Below are 14,124 nucleotides of genomic sequence, written 5' to 3' on the forward strand. Positions count from 1 at the left end.
TATAGAAACTTACAAAACTCTTAAGGGGTTGGACAGGCTAGATGCAGGAAGATTGTTCCCGATGTTGGGGAAGTCCAGAACAAGGGGTCACAGCTTAAGGATAAGGGGGAAATCCTTTAAAACCGAGATGAGAAGAACCTTTTTCACACAGAGAGTGGTGAATCTCTGGAATTCTCTGCCACAGAGGGTAGTTGAGGCCACACATTTCATTGGCTATATTTAAGAGGGAGTTAGATGTGGCCATTGTGGCTGAAGGGATCAGGGGGTATGGAGAGAAGGCAGGTACAGGATACTGAGTTGGATGATCAGCCATGAGCATATTGAATGGCGAATGGTGCAGGCTCGAAGGGCCGAATGGCCTCTACTCCTGCACCTATTCTCTATGTTTCTATGTAACCCCCCCCCCTGTCTCCACAGTTGCTGCCCCACCAATGCTCCTGGCTCTTTGTCCTCAATAACGTCCTCATGTCCGTCACTGGTGAGTAGTACCCCACCCCAGTACCCAAATGTGGTCTCCCACCTACCCAAGACCTCCGTGTTTTTATACCCCCTACCGTCCCAGCCGCCCCCCCACCCAGCCCGCGTGTCCAGAGCCCCCCCCCCCCCACCTCACTGTGTCCCCCCCCCTCCCGGTTGCAGGCAATCCCTACAGCTTTACTCACACAACCTGGTGACGGTGTTCGATCAGAAGCGGAGTCTCCACAAACGCCACGTCCACATCTCACTGCCGGCCAATAAACTGACCGACAAGATCATGCCCAAGTACGTACTCACTCTCTCTCTCTCTGTCTCTCCCTCTCTCTGCCTCATCTGTCTCTCTCTCTCTGTCTCTGTGTCTGTCTCTCTCCCTGTCTCTCTCTGTCTCTCTCTGTCTCTCCCCTCTCTCTCTCTCTCTCTCTCTCTCTCTGTCTCTCTCTGTCTCTCTCTCTCTCACTCTCTGTCTCTCTCTGTCTCTCTCACTCTCTCTGTCTCTCTCTCTGTCTCTCTCTCTCTCTGTCTCTCTCTCTCTCTCTGTCTCTCTCTCTGTCTCTCCCTCTCTCTCTCTCTCTCTCTCTCTCTCTTTCTCTCTGTCTCTCTCTGTCTCTCTCTGTCTCTCTCTGTCTCTCTCCTCTCTCTCTCTCTCTCTGTCTCTCTCTCTCTCTGTCTATCTCTCTTTGTCTCTCTGTCTCTCTCTCTCTCTCTCTCTGTCTCTGTCTCTCTCTCTCTCTGTCTCTCTCTCTCTCTCTCTCTCTCTCTCTCTCTCTGTCTCTCCCTCTCTCTCTCCCTCTCTCTCTCTCTCTCTCTGTCTCTCTCTCTCTCTCTCTCTCTCTCTCTCACTCTCTCTGCTATCTATCACTCTCACTCTCTCTGTCTCTCTCTCCCCCCCCCCCCCACTACCCCTCCAGCTGTGGCCACAGCTGACCACCTGATTCTCCGTTACAGGAAGTTCACCGCATCCTGGAAGATCCCGGACAGCAAGGGCTGCAGGAAGTGCTGCGTAGGTGAGCAGGCGGCGTTCCCGGGATCCGGCGTTCCCGGGATCGATGGCAACGGGATAGGGAGAGGGTCCAGAGGAGGTTTACCAGAACGATCCCAGGAATGAGCGGGCTAATGTACGATGAGCATTTGTCGATGCTGGGCCTGTACTCACTGGAGTTTAGAAGGATGAGAGGGGGGACCTCATTGAAGCGTCACAGAATAGTGGGCGGCCCGGATAGAGTGGATGTGGAGAGGATGTTTCCACTAGTGGGAGAGTCTAGGACCAGAGGGCACGGCCTCAGAATTAAAGGACGTATCTTTAGGAAGGAGATGAGGAGGAATTTCTTTAGCCAGAGGGTGGTGAATCTGTGGGATTCATTGCCACACAGACGGTGGAAGTATTCTTGAAGTGAAGATTGACAGGTTGTTGGTTGGTAAGGTTATCACAGTTTACGTGGGGAGAAGGCAGGTGATCGATGGTCAGCGTGGACTCGATGGGCCGAATGGCCTCCTTCTGCTCCTGTGACTGGTGATGGTGTGTTCTGCAGGGCAGTGACTAGGGTCGCCGACTGTCCTGTATTAGCCGGGACATCCCGTATATTTTGGGCTAAATTGGTTCGTCCCGTACTGGGGGACCGCCCTTGTCCCGTATTTGACCGCTACTACTCGGGTCGAGGGGACTGTCGGGTCGTCCGGCCCCCTGCCTCACCCAGTCCCGACGTGGTGCAGCCCGTGGAGTGCAGCAGCAGCACCTCGCCAGTGGCCCCGTGGGTCGGTTGGTCGGCAGCCCGTGGACTAGCTGTCCGACCTTCGTGCATTCGCTGACCGCTGACACCACCCTCCTTCTTCTCACGGTCACGAGTTGGACGGGGCGCCGGACTGTGCGAGAGGGCCCCCCCCCTCGGGCCAAAACTCCTCACAGCTGGGCTTTGTGTGCAGTCCAGCACCCGGGGCCAACTCATCGTCCACCAAGCCACGGGCAACAAATTGCCGTTGGGAATTTGGTTTATTAGAAGCAGCGATACAAAAGTATAAACAACGGCATATGACATAATACATTCATGGTACAGCTTCCAATTTAATTATTAGCAAAGGTGAAATATAGAAATATATATTTCTTATAGAAACTTACAAAATTCTTAAGGGGTTGGACAGGCTAGATGCAGGAAGATTGTTCCCGATGTTGGGGAAGTCCAGAACAAGGGGCCACAGCTTAAGGATAAGGGGGAAATCCTTTAAAACCGAGATGAGAAGAACTTTTTCACACAGAGAGTGGTGAATCTCTGGAACTCTCTGCCACAGAGGGTAGTCGAGACCACAGTTCATTGGCTATATTTAAGAGGGAGTTAGATGTGGCCCTTGTGGCTAAGGGGATCAGGTGGTATGGAGAGAAGGCAGGTACGGGATACTGAGTTGGATGATCAGCCATGATCATATTGAATGGCGAATGGTGCAGGCTCGAAGGGCCGAATGGCCTCTACTCCTGCACCTAATTTCTATGTTTCTATAAATAGAAAGAGAGAGAAAGAGCAAGAGAGAGAGAAAGTGAATGTGCAAGAATGGAACCCCTAGAACTAGGTGTAGTCGAAGAGAGATGATATACCTGCCTCGTATCTCTCCCCACCCTGCCGTGGGGAGTTTGTCCCGTATTTGGACCGTTTGTCCCTTATTTGGGAACGGGAAAGTTGGCAGGCGTAACCGTGAGTGATGAGTGCGGATTCTCGTTTCTCCCCACACACACACACACAGTGAGGAACCCGTATACGAGGGACACCTTCCTGTGCGGGGCGCTGGAGAACAGCATCATCCTCATGCAGTGGTATGAGCCGCTGCAGAAGTTCCTGCTCCTCAAGGTAAGCGCTGCGGCCCACAGGAGGTGGTCCAGAACCTTCCGGGGGGGGGGGGGGGGGGGGGGGGGGGGGGGGGGGGGGGTGGGGGTGGTGGGGGGAGGTGTCTGAGACATAATTCAATTCAATTCAATTCAACTTTAATGTCATGGCACAAATACAAGTATCAGTACAACGAAATGCAGTTTTGCGTCAGTCCGTAGTAGTTGTACATAAAGAGAAAAAACAAGAAAAAAAATAGAAAGAGAGAAGATACAGAATAATCAGGAAATACAGAATGATTAAACAAAGGGGGACGGAGGGACCAGAGAAGTCTATCGTCGGGACTCCGAGTTCAGCAGTGTGATTGTGTTGTTATAGAAGCTGTTCCTCATCCTACTAGTACGTGACCTGAGGCTCCTGTACCACCTCCCTGATGGGAGGAGGGCAAACAGTCCATGGTTGGGGTGTGAGGGGTCTTTGATGATCTTCCCAGCCCGTCTCAGACACCGTTTTCGGTGGAGGGCATCCATGGCAGGGAGCGGGGCACCGATGATGTGCTGCGCGGTTTTCACCACCCGTTGTAGTGCCTTCCTGTCCGCAGCAGTGCAGCTGCTGTACCATACTGTGAAGCAGGTGGTCAGGATGCTCTCTATTAACCTACGGTGAAGGCACAACTGGGCCTGAACTCGCTGCAGCTCAGTCTGAAGAAGGAATGAATGAATGGATAAGTTTATTGGCCAGGTATTCACATACAAGAAATTTGCCTTGGTGCTCCAACACGACATATAGTGACAGTTAGGAATGACACATAGAACATTAATAATAAAACATTATCGATTAAACATGTGAATTTAATAAAATACCAGAGCAAAAGGAGGCTTTTGGTTATTGAGTAGAGCAACTACTCGTGGATAAAAGCTGTGTTTATGTCTGGCTGTGGCAGCTTTGACAGTACGGAGTTGCCTTCCAGAGGGAAGTGATTCAAAGAGTTTGTGGCCAGGGTGAGAGGGGTCAGAGATGATCTTGCCCGCTCGCTTCCTGGCCCTTGCAGTGTACAGTTCGTCAATGGAGGGAAGGTTGCAAGAAGGGTCTCGACCCGAAACGTCGCCCATTCCTTCTCTCCAGAGATGCTGCCCGTCCCACTGAGTTACTCCAGCTTTTTGTGTCTATCTTTGCTGCAGTTCAGAACGCATTTGGAGTATTGTGTGCAGTTTTTGGCCCCATACCTGAGGAAGGACATTCTTGCTATTGAGGGAGTGCAGCGTAGGTTCACCAGGTTAATTCCCGGGATGGCGGGACTGTCATATGCTGAGAGAATGGAGGGGCTGGGCTTGTACACTCTGTGGAGTTTAGAAGGATTAGAGGGGATCTCATTGAAACATGTAAGATTATTAAGGGTTTGGACACGCTGGAGGCAGGAAACATGTTCCCGATGTTGGGAAAGTCCAGAACCAGGGGCCACACACAGTTTAAGAATAAGGGGTAAGCCATTTAGAACGGAGATGAGGAAACACTTTTTCACACAGAGAGTGGTGAGTCTGTGGAATTCTCTGCCTCAGAAGGCGGTGGAGGCCGGTTCTCTGGATGCTTTCAAGAGAGAGCTTGATAAGACTCTTAAAGATAGCGGAGTCAGGGGATATGGGGAGAAGGCAGGAACGGGGTACTGATTGGGGACACTCAGCTGGTGCAGCAGCATCTATGGAGCAAAGGAAACAGGCAACGTTTCGGGCCCGAAATCCTTCTGGAAATAGGCAACGTTTCGGGTTGAAATCCTGCTGGAAATAGGCAACGTTTCGGGCTGAAACCCTTCTGGAAATAGGCAATGTTTCGGGCCCGTTTCGGGCTGAAACCCTTCTGGAAATAGGCAACGTTTCGGGCTGAAACCCTTCTGGAAATAGGCAACGTTTCTGGCCCGAAATCCTTCTGGAAATAGGCAACGTTTCGGGCCGAAATCCTTCTGGAAATAGGCAACGTTTCGGGCCGAAACCCTTCCGGGTTTCGGGCCCGAAACGTTGCCAATTTCCTTCGCTCCATAGATGCTGCTGCACCCGCTGAGTTTCTCCAGCTTTTTTGTCTACCTTCAAGCATCTGCAGTTCCTTCTTAAATACTGATTAGGGATGATCAGAATGAATGGCGGTGCTGGATGGAAGGGCCGAATGTCCTACTCCTGCACCTATTGTCTATTGTCTGTCCCCCCCCTCCCCCCTGCAGCAGTTCAGCCTGACCCTGCCCAACCCGCTGCGCATCTTTGAGCTGCTGGTGTTCCCGGGAGAGGAGTACCCGCAGGTGTGTCTGGGCGTGCGAGCCCCCTCACAACACACGTGCACCCTGCAGTTCCAGACCGTCAAGCTCTGCTCCTCCGGAACCCTGATCCATCACTCCTGCCCAGGTACACACTGGCCGTGGGGGGGGGGGCAGTCACAGACTCACTCACTCACTCACACAGCACGCACACGGGACCTCCTGACCCCTCTCCTCCTTCCCCCCCCCTCCCCTCTCCCTCCTACCCCTTCTCTCTCAGATTCAATTTTTTTTTCAGATTCAATTTTAATTGTCATTGTCAGTGTCAATTAAAATTGAATCTGAAAAAAAAAATTGAATCTGAGAGAGAAGGGGTGCAGTCTCAGTCCCCCTTCCCCTCCCTCTCCCTTATCCCCCTACCCACCCCCTCTCTGTCCCCTACCACCTCTGTCTCTCTCTACCCCTCTTCCCCTCTCTCCCCTCTCTCTCCCATACCCACTTTCTCCCTCCCCTTCCCCCATCTCTCTCTCCCCTATCCACTTTCTCACTCCTCCTTCCATCTCTCTCCAAACCCCCCCTCTACCACTCCTCTCTCTCCTACTCTCCTCCCCTTTCCCTCCCCCCTCCCCTTCCACCCTCTCCCCCTACCCCTTCTCTCACTTCCCCTCTCCCCTCTCCCCCCTCTTTATCCCCTCTCGCTCCCCCTACCCACCCCTCTCTGTCCCTACCACCTCTGTCTCTCTCTACCCTCTTTCTTTCTCTCCCTTATCCCCCCCCTCTCTCTCCCTTACCCCTCTCTCTCTCTCCCCCTTTCCCTTCTCTCCCCTCTTCCCTCTCGCTCCCCCTCTCTCCCCTACCACCTCTCTCTCTCTAACCCCCATTCCCCCATCTCTCCCCCTATCCACTTTCTCCCTCCCCCCCCCTCTGTGAGCTGTCGTGGGACTCGGGTGTCGGGGGGGGGGGGGGGGGGGTTAGTGTGTGCGACGGGGGCAATGCCGTGGGAGGGCGGGGGGGGAGGGGAGGGAGTAGGGGGTGGGGAGGGGGTCTCTACTGGGCAACAGAAATCTCACGGTAACATTAACTCACCCTCTCCCCTCCTCTCTCTATTTCTCTCGCTATCTTGTGCAAAACATTTTTCTCTTTCTCTCATTTTTTGTCTCTTTCTCAATACCTTTATCTCTCTGTCACTCTCTTTGTCTCCTTTACTCTTTCCCTCCCCACCTCCCTCTCTCCCTCTATCTCTCTCCCTCTCTCTCCCCACCTCCCTCTCTCTCCCCACCTCCCTCTCTCTCCCTCTCACACAGAGACCTCACTACTCAATGCCAGCCACGTCTCCCAGCTCGACAGGGACAGTGTCCTGGTTTGCATCGACAGTAAGTACCATGCTGATAGTTGTCGTCACTGTGGCGCAGCGGGTAGAGCTGCTGCCTCACAGCGCCGGAGACCCGGGTTCGATTCCAACTACGGGTGCTGTCTGCGCGGAGTTTGCACGCTCTCCCCGTGACCAGCGTGGGTTTTCTCCGGGCGCTCTGGTTTCCTCCCACACTCCAAAGACGTGTGGGTTTGTAGGTCAATTGGCTTCTGTAAAGATTGTAAATTGTCGCCTGTGTGTGTGGGTGTGTGAGTGCGTGTGTGTGTATATATGTGTGTATATGTGTGTGTGTGTGTGTGTGTATATGTGTGTATATGTATATGTGTATATGTGTATATGTGTGTGTGTGTGTGTATATGTGTGTGTGTGTATGTGTGTGTATGTGTGTGTGTATATATGTATGTGTGTGTGTGTGTGTGCGTGTGTATATATGTGTGTGTGTATGTGTGTGTGTGTGTGTGTATATGTATGTGTGTGTGTGTGTATATATGTGTGTGTGTATGTGTGTGTTGTGTGTGTGTGTGTGTGTGTGTGTGTGTGTACGTGTGTGTGTGTGTGTGTGTATGTGTGTGTGTGTGTGTGTGTGTGTGTATGTGTGTGTATATGTGTGTGTGTGTGTGTGCGTGTAAGACGGGTCAGGTGCCGCTCCCTCACTGGCCACGTGTGTGGGGGGAGGGGCTGAGACTGAGTTCTGTTCCGTTCCCACAGACTGCGTGAAGATTGTGAATCTGCGGGGGGAGAGGAGCGACGGGTCGGCCGAGCTGAGCTTCAACTTCTGTGTACAGACAGTGGGTGAGTGCACCCAAGGGTGGGGGGGGGGGGGGGGCTAGGCTCACCCACCGGGCGGGGCTCATAAGCGATAGGAGCAGAATTAGGCCGCTCGGCCCATCTAGTCCACTCCGCCATTCAATCACGGCTGATCTATCTCTCCCTCCTAACCCCATTCTCCTGCCTTCTCCCCATAACCCCTGACACCCGCACTGATCAAGAATCTGAAGAAGGGTCTCAACCTAAAACATCACTCATTCCTTTTCAAAAACAGATAACAGGTGCAGGAGTAGGCCATTCGGCCCTTCAAGCCAGCACCGCCATTCAATGTGATCATGGCTGATCATCCCCAATCAGTACCCATTCCTGCCTTCTCCCCATATCCCCTGACTCCGCTATCTTTAAGAACTCAATCTCCATAGATACTGCCTTGTCCCGCTATTACTCCAGATTTTAGTGTCTGGGTTCAAGAATCTGGCTATCACAGTCTTAATAATAATCACAGTTATTTATAGAGCTTTTAAAAAACCACATAGCGCCAAAGTCTGTACATGGCCACAAAAAAATTAATACCACCAAAAATAACAATCAAAAGAAATAGTAGGAAAAGACATTTAAAATAAAGAAACATCAAAAACACCACAAACAGAAGCAAAGCCTCAGGCATGGTCAAAAGCCAGGGAGTACAAATGCGTTTTAACACTGGATTTGAAGATGGACAGTGAGGGGGCCTGTCTGATGTGCAGCGGCAGGGTGTTCCAGAGTGTCGGAGCAGCAACAGAGAAGGCTCTATCCCCTCTGAGCCTCCGACTAGACCTCGGTACCTCCAGGAGCAGCTGACCAGCTGACCTGAGGGACCGGGCAGGAGTGTATGGGTGGAGCAGCTCAGAGAGGTAAGGCGGTGCGAGCCCATTCAGAGATTTAAAAACAAATAACAGTAACTTAAAATGAACCCGAAAGTGCACTGGGAGCCAGTGTAGGGAGGCCAGAATTGGCGATATGTGCTCCCTCTTTCGAGTCCCTGTTAAAAGGCGAGCAGCAGCATTCTGAACCAACTGGAGACGAGCCAGTGAAGAACGAGCAACACCAAAATAGAGTCTTGACTTGGCCTCCACCGCCGTCTGTGGCCATGAATTCCAGACTCGTCACCACCCTGTGACTAAAGCGTCATCCTGTCTGCGTGTGTTGTCTCAGGGTACGTGCTGGCGTTCTGGGGACAAGGTCAAAGCTCCAGTCTAAAGTGGTAGGGCCGCAAAACTACTGTGGTACAGTGCTGGTGGGGACAGGTGTGTGCTGTGTGTGTGTAACACTGGTGCGTACAGTACTGGTGTGTGGCGTGCGTGCGTGGTGTGTGTGTGTGTGCGTGCGTGTGTGTGTAACACTGGGGTAAATATAGCCAATGAACTGGCCTCAACTACCCTCTGTGGCAGAGAGTTCCAGAGACTCACCACTCTCTGCGTGAAAAAAGTTCTTCTCATCTCGGTTTTAAAGGATTTCCCCCTTATCCTTTAAAACCGAAATGAGAAGAACTTTTTTCACGCAGAGAGTGGTGAATCTCTGGAACTCTCTGCCACAGAGGGTAGTTGAGGCCAGTTCATTGGCTATATTTAAGAGGGAGTTAGATGTGGCCCTTGTGGCTAAGGGGATCAGGGGGTATGGAGAGAAGGCAGGTACGGGATACTGAGTTGGATGATCAGCCATGATCATATTGAATGGCGGTGCAGGCTCGAAGGGCCGAATGGCCTACTCCTGCACCTAATTTCTATGTTTATATGTAATACTGGTGGGGACGGGTGTGTGTGCGTGTGTAACACTGTGGTACAGTACTGGTGGGGACGGGTGTGTGTGTGTGTGTGTGTGTGTAACACTGGTACAGTACTGGTGGGGACAGGTGTGTGTGTGTGTGTGTAACACTGTGGTACAGTACTGGTGGGGACAGGTCTGTGTGTGTGTGTGTAACACTGTGGTACAGTACTGGTGGGGACAGGTCTGTGTGTGTGTGTGTGTAACACTGGGTGTAACACTGGAGTACAGTACTGGTGTGGGCAGGTCTGTGTGTGTGTGTAACACTGTGGTACAGTACTGGTGTGGACAGGTCTGTGTGTGTGTAACACTGTGGTACTGGTGGGGGCAGGTCAGTGTGGTGGGGACAGGTCTGTGTGTGTGTGTGCGTGTGTGTGTGTGTGTAACACTGGGGTTTACAGGGGAGATAATTGTTGTATTGTTTGCCGCTCACAGATAACTCAGGAGATCACAGATGAATCTCGAATGTTTCGTGTTCTGGGCACCCAGAGGTGAGACTCCAGCCCCTACACCCCGTCTGTAAATCCCCTCCAGCCCCGACACCCCTCCCAGTCTCTGTAATGCCCTCTGGTAAATTGTAGCTAAATTCAGATACAGATTCAATTTAATTGTCATTGTCAGTGTACAGTACAGAGACAAAGAAATGCATTGTGGCTTGGTGTAAGTGTAAATTGTCCCTAGATAGTGTTAGTGTGCGGGGATTGCTGGTCGGTGCGGACCCGGTGGGCCGAAGGGCCTGTTTCTGTACTGGATCTCGATACTAAATGAAACTAGAGGGCATAGCTTCAACTAAACTAAACTAAACCCACCCCTTTATCCTGTATCTGTACACTGTGGACGGCTCGTGACTTAATCATGACTTGTCTTTCCGCTGACTGGTTAGCACGCAACAAAAAAGCTTTCCGCTGTAACTCGGTACACGTGACAATGAACTAAACTGTTGCTTCTCCCCCACCCCCACAGGGACATTATCCTGCAGAGCATCCCCAGCAATGACCCCGGGGCTCACAGCAACCTGTACATCCTGACGGGACACGAGAGCTCCTACTGACCCTGTGGGAGGAGAGGGCTCGGACCGACCCGGACCGACCCGGACCCCTCCCCCCCCCTCCCCACCGCACGCTGGGACCCGCTCACCGGAGAGGGAGCACTGGCCGGAGGTGACCAGGACGGTGGGGGGTGGGGTGGGGGTGGGGGGGGGGGGGGGGGGGTGTGTCTGTTAATTGTTATTTAACTGTCATTGTACCATAATAAATGAGTTACGTTCATTGCCGTGGTGGCTGAGTCTCTGTCTCATGTTCATACGTGATGGGAGCAGAATTAGGCCATTCGGCCCTTCAAGTCTACTCTGCCATAAATCATGGCTGATCGATCTCTCCCTCCTTAAGGTTCGAGATTCAAGATTCAAGGTTTGAAGATTCAAGATTCAATTAAATTGTCACATATCTTTTATTTATCGTATTGAAACATATAAGATCATTAAGGGTTTGGACACGCTAGAGGCAGGAAACATGTTCCCGATGTTTGGGGGAGTCCAGAACCAGGGGCCACACACACAGTTTAAGAATAAGGGGTCGGCCATTTAGAAAAGACGAGGAAACACTTTTTCTCACAGTGAGAGTTGTGAGTCTGTGGAATTCTCTGCCTCAGAGGGCGGTGGAGGCCGGTTCTCTGGATGCTTTCAAGAGAGAGTTAGATAGGGCTCTTAAAGATCCGGTGTCAAGGGATATCGAGATTCAAGATTCAAGGATTAAGATGATCACAATGAATGGCAAGATGACTGAAGGGCTGAATATCTCCTGCACCTATTGTTTATTGTCACATGCACAATAGAGTTACAATTGAGTTACCATACAGGCATACTAAGTAAAAAGCAAAAATACACACAGCACATGAAATAAAGTTTAACATAAACATCCACCACAGTGGAATCCACGTTTCTCACAGAGATGGTAGGCAATGAAGTTCAGTCATCTTCCTCCTTTGTTCACCCATGGTCAGGGCCTTTGAACAGGGCCGCCGCTGTTAAAGGCTTCGCGTCGGGATGATGGAAACTTTGGCGTCTTCTCCGCGGCATGGAGCTCCCGAGTCGTCCGCTTCTCACCGTAGACCGCGGGCTTCACGGCGTTAAAGACCACAGGCCCCGCGGTCGGAGCTCCGACACTGGCGATCCTCGGCAAAAGATCCCCCGTCTCCGCGATGGTAAGTCCGCGTCACGCCCACGGCTTGAAGCTCGTGGCCGGTCTCCAGAAAAGGCCGCACCGCTCCACGTTGTAGGGGGAGCGGAGATGGGACAGGGGGAAAATTGCATCTCCGTCGAGGTAAGTTTCCCCCCCCCCCACATAAAACATACCAAAAGACATTAAAACATTTTGAGGGAATTGAAGGCAATCACCAAGTTGCGGAGGCACTAAGCTGGGGGGCAGTGTTAGCTCCTCCTTTGTTAGGAGATGCAAGGCCTTTGGATAGGCCGGGTGCCGACGGTCAAATGTTCAAGGCTTCGGCAGATGCAGTATAATGTGGATAAATGTGAGGGGTATCCATTTTGGTGGCAAAAACACCAGACTATTATCTAAATGGTGGCCGATTGGGAAAGGGGGAGATCAGCGAGACCGGGGTGTCATGGTACACCAGTCATTGAAGGTAGGCATGCTCCGACACAGGCATCCTCGGCAAAAGAAAGCCCCGTCTCCGCGATGGTTTCATTGCAAAAGGATCACGCCCAGGAGCAGGGAGGTTCCTGGCAGTTCTCCAGGGTCTTGGTGAGACACCGCTCCACGTATGTAGGGTTTTGGAGATCCAAATCTGAGGAAGGGAAAAATTGCCATAGAGGGAGTCGAGAGAAGTTTCCCCCCCCTGATTCCTCCCCCCAGGACTGTCTTATACCAAAAGACTGGATAGACTTTTTATACTCTCTAGAATTTAGAAGATTGAGAGGGGATCTTATAGAAACTTACAAAATTCTTAAGGGGTTGGACAGGCTAGATGCAGGAAGATTGTTCCCGATGTTGGGGAAGTCCAGGACAAGGGGTCACAGCTTAAGGATAAGGGGGAAATCCTTTAGAACCGAGATGAGGAGAACTTTTTTCACACACAGAGTGGTGAATCTCTGGAACTCTCTGCCACAGAGGGTAGTTGAGGCCACAGTTCATTGGCTATATTTAAGAGGGAGTTAGATGTGGCCCTTGTGGCTAAAGGGGATCAGGGGGTATGGAGAGAAGGCAGGTACGGGATACTGAGTTGGATGATCAGCCATGATCATATTGAATGGCGAATGGTGCAGGCTCGAAGGGCCGAATGGCCTCTACTCCTGCACCTATTGTCTATGTTTCTATGTTTCTAAAACAAACATTTGAAGAGAGAGTTAGATTTTGCCCTTAGGGCAAACGGAATCAAGGGATATGGGGGAGAAGGCAGGAACGGGGTACTGATTGTGGATGATCAGCCATGATCACATTGAATGGTGGTGCTGGCTGAATGGGCTGGATGGGCTGAATGGCCTCTACTCCTGCACCTATTGTCTATGTTTCACTTCCTGGACACCTGATCAGCTGAACCGGTCTTGATGGACGGCCTCATCGGCCAATCAGAGTGGGAAGGGGGGGGAGGGGCTAGACGTCGTGTTTGAGGAGGGAGGGCCAATCAGCAAGCGGGGGAAACGATGTATTGAGAGACGTGGAGATCGGCCAATGGGAGAGATGGGTAGGCGGGACGATTGATCTCGACCAATGGGGCGTGAGGGGGCGGGACGATGGCGATTGGCCGCGCGTTTGAGAGACGTGGGAATCGGCCAATGGGAGGGGAGAGTGGAGGCGGGACGATTAATTCCGCCCAATGAGGGGAGAGGGGAGAGAGGGGGGGGGCGGGGTCGATGATGTATGACCGTTGATTGGCCGCGCGTTTGAGAGACGTGGAGATCGGCCAATGGGACGAGAGTGGAGGCGGGATGATTCATTCCGCCCAATGAGGGGAGAGGGAGAGAGAGGGGGGCGGGTCGATGATTATTGACCGTTGATTGGCCGCGCGTTTGAGAGAGACGTGGGGATCGGCCAATGGGAGGGGAGTGGAGGCGGGACGGGTCACTCCGACCGAAGAGGGGGGCGGGGGTCGATGATGATTGACCGTTGATTGGCCGCGCGTGTGACAGACGTGGAGATCGGCCAATGGGAGAGATGGGTAGGCGGGACGATTGATCTCGACCAATGGGGGAGAGAGAGAGAGAGAGGGGGCGGGACGATGGCGATTGGCCGCGCGTTTGAGAGACGTGGGGATCGGCCAATGGGATGAGAGTGGAGGGGGGACGATACATTCCGACCGAAGAGGGGGGGGGGGGGGACGATGATGATTGGCCCGGGCGTGTGACAGACGTGGGGATCGGCCAATGGGATGAGAGTGGAGGCGGGATGATTCATTCCGCCCAATGAGGGGAGAGCGAGAGAGGGGGGAGAGAAGCAGGGGGAGAGAGAGGAAGAGAGAGGGAGGAAGAGAGATAAAGGCGAGATGAGAGGGAAGAAGGATGGGGGATGATTCAGGGGGCCCAAGGAGGGGAGAGGGAGAGAGAGAGGGGGCGGGTCGATGATTATTGACCGTTGATTGGCCGCGCGTTTGAGAGACGTGGGGATCGGCCAATGGGATGAGAGTGGAGGCGGGAC

The 14,124-nt window shown here is 52.5% G+C and overlaps 1 protein-coding gene across 1 annotated transcript in view; it reads left to right on the forward strand.

Annotated features, from left to right (window-relative positions):
* Nucleotides 1–10,553, forward strand: part of LOC129715850 (mitogen-activated protein kinase kinase kinase kinase 2-like) — a 33,389-nt gene extending 22,836 nt beyond the window's left edge. The window contains 9 exon segments of the mRNA XM_055665733.1: nucleotides 418–482; nucleotides 640–762; nucleotides 1,423–1,481; nucleotides 3,208–3,311; nucleotides 5,500–5,677; nucleotides 6,834–6,902; nucleotides 7,610–7,726; nucleotides 9,804–9,963; nucleotides 10,436–10,553. Of these exon segments, the coding sequence (XP_055521708.1) occupies nucleotides 418–482; nucleotides 640–762; nucleotides 1,423–1,481; nucleotides 3,208–3,311; nucleotides 5,500–5,677; nucleotides 6,834–6,902; nucleotides 7,610–7,726; nucleotides 9,804–9,963; nucleotides 10,436–10,523 (963 nt within the window). The 3' untranslated portion in view covers nucleotides 10,524–10,553.
* Nucleotides 10,554–14,124: the final 3,571 nt, after the last annotated feature.

The sequence above is a fragment of the Leucoraja erinacea genome, unplaced genomic scaffold (assembly GCF_028641065.1).
Source record: "Leucoraja erinacea ecotype New England unplaced genomic scaffold, Leri_hhj_1 Leri_144S, whole genome shotgun sequence".
Taxonomy (NCBI): domain Eukaryota; kingdom Metazoa; phylum Chordata; class Chondrichthyes; order Rajiformes; family Rajidae; genus Leucoraja; species Leucoraja erinaceus.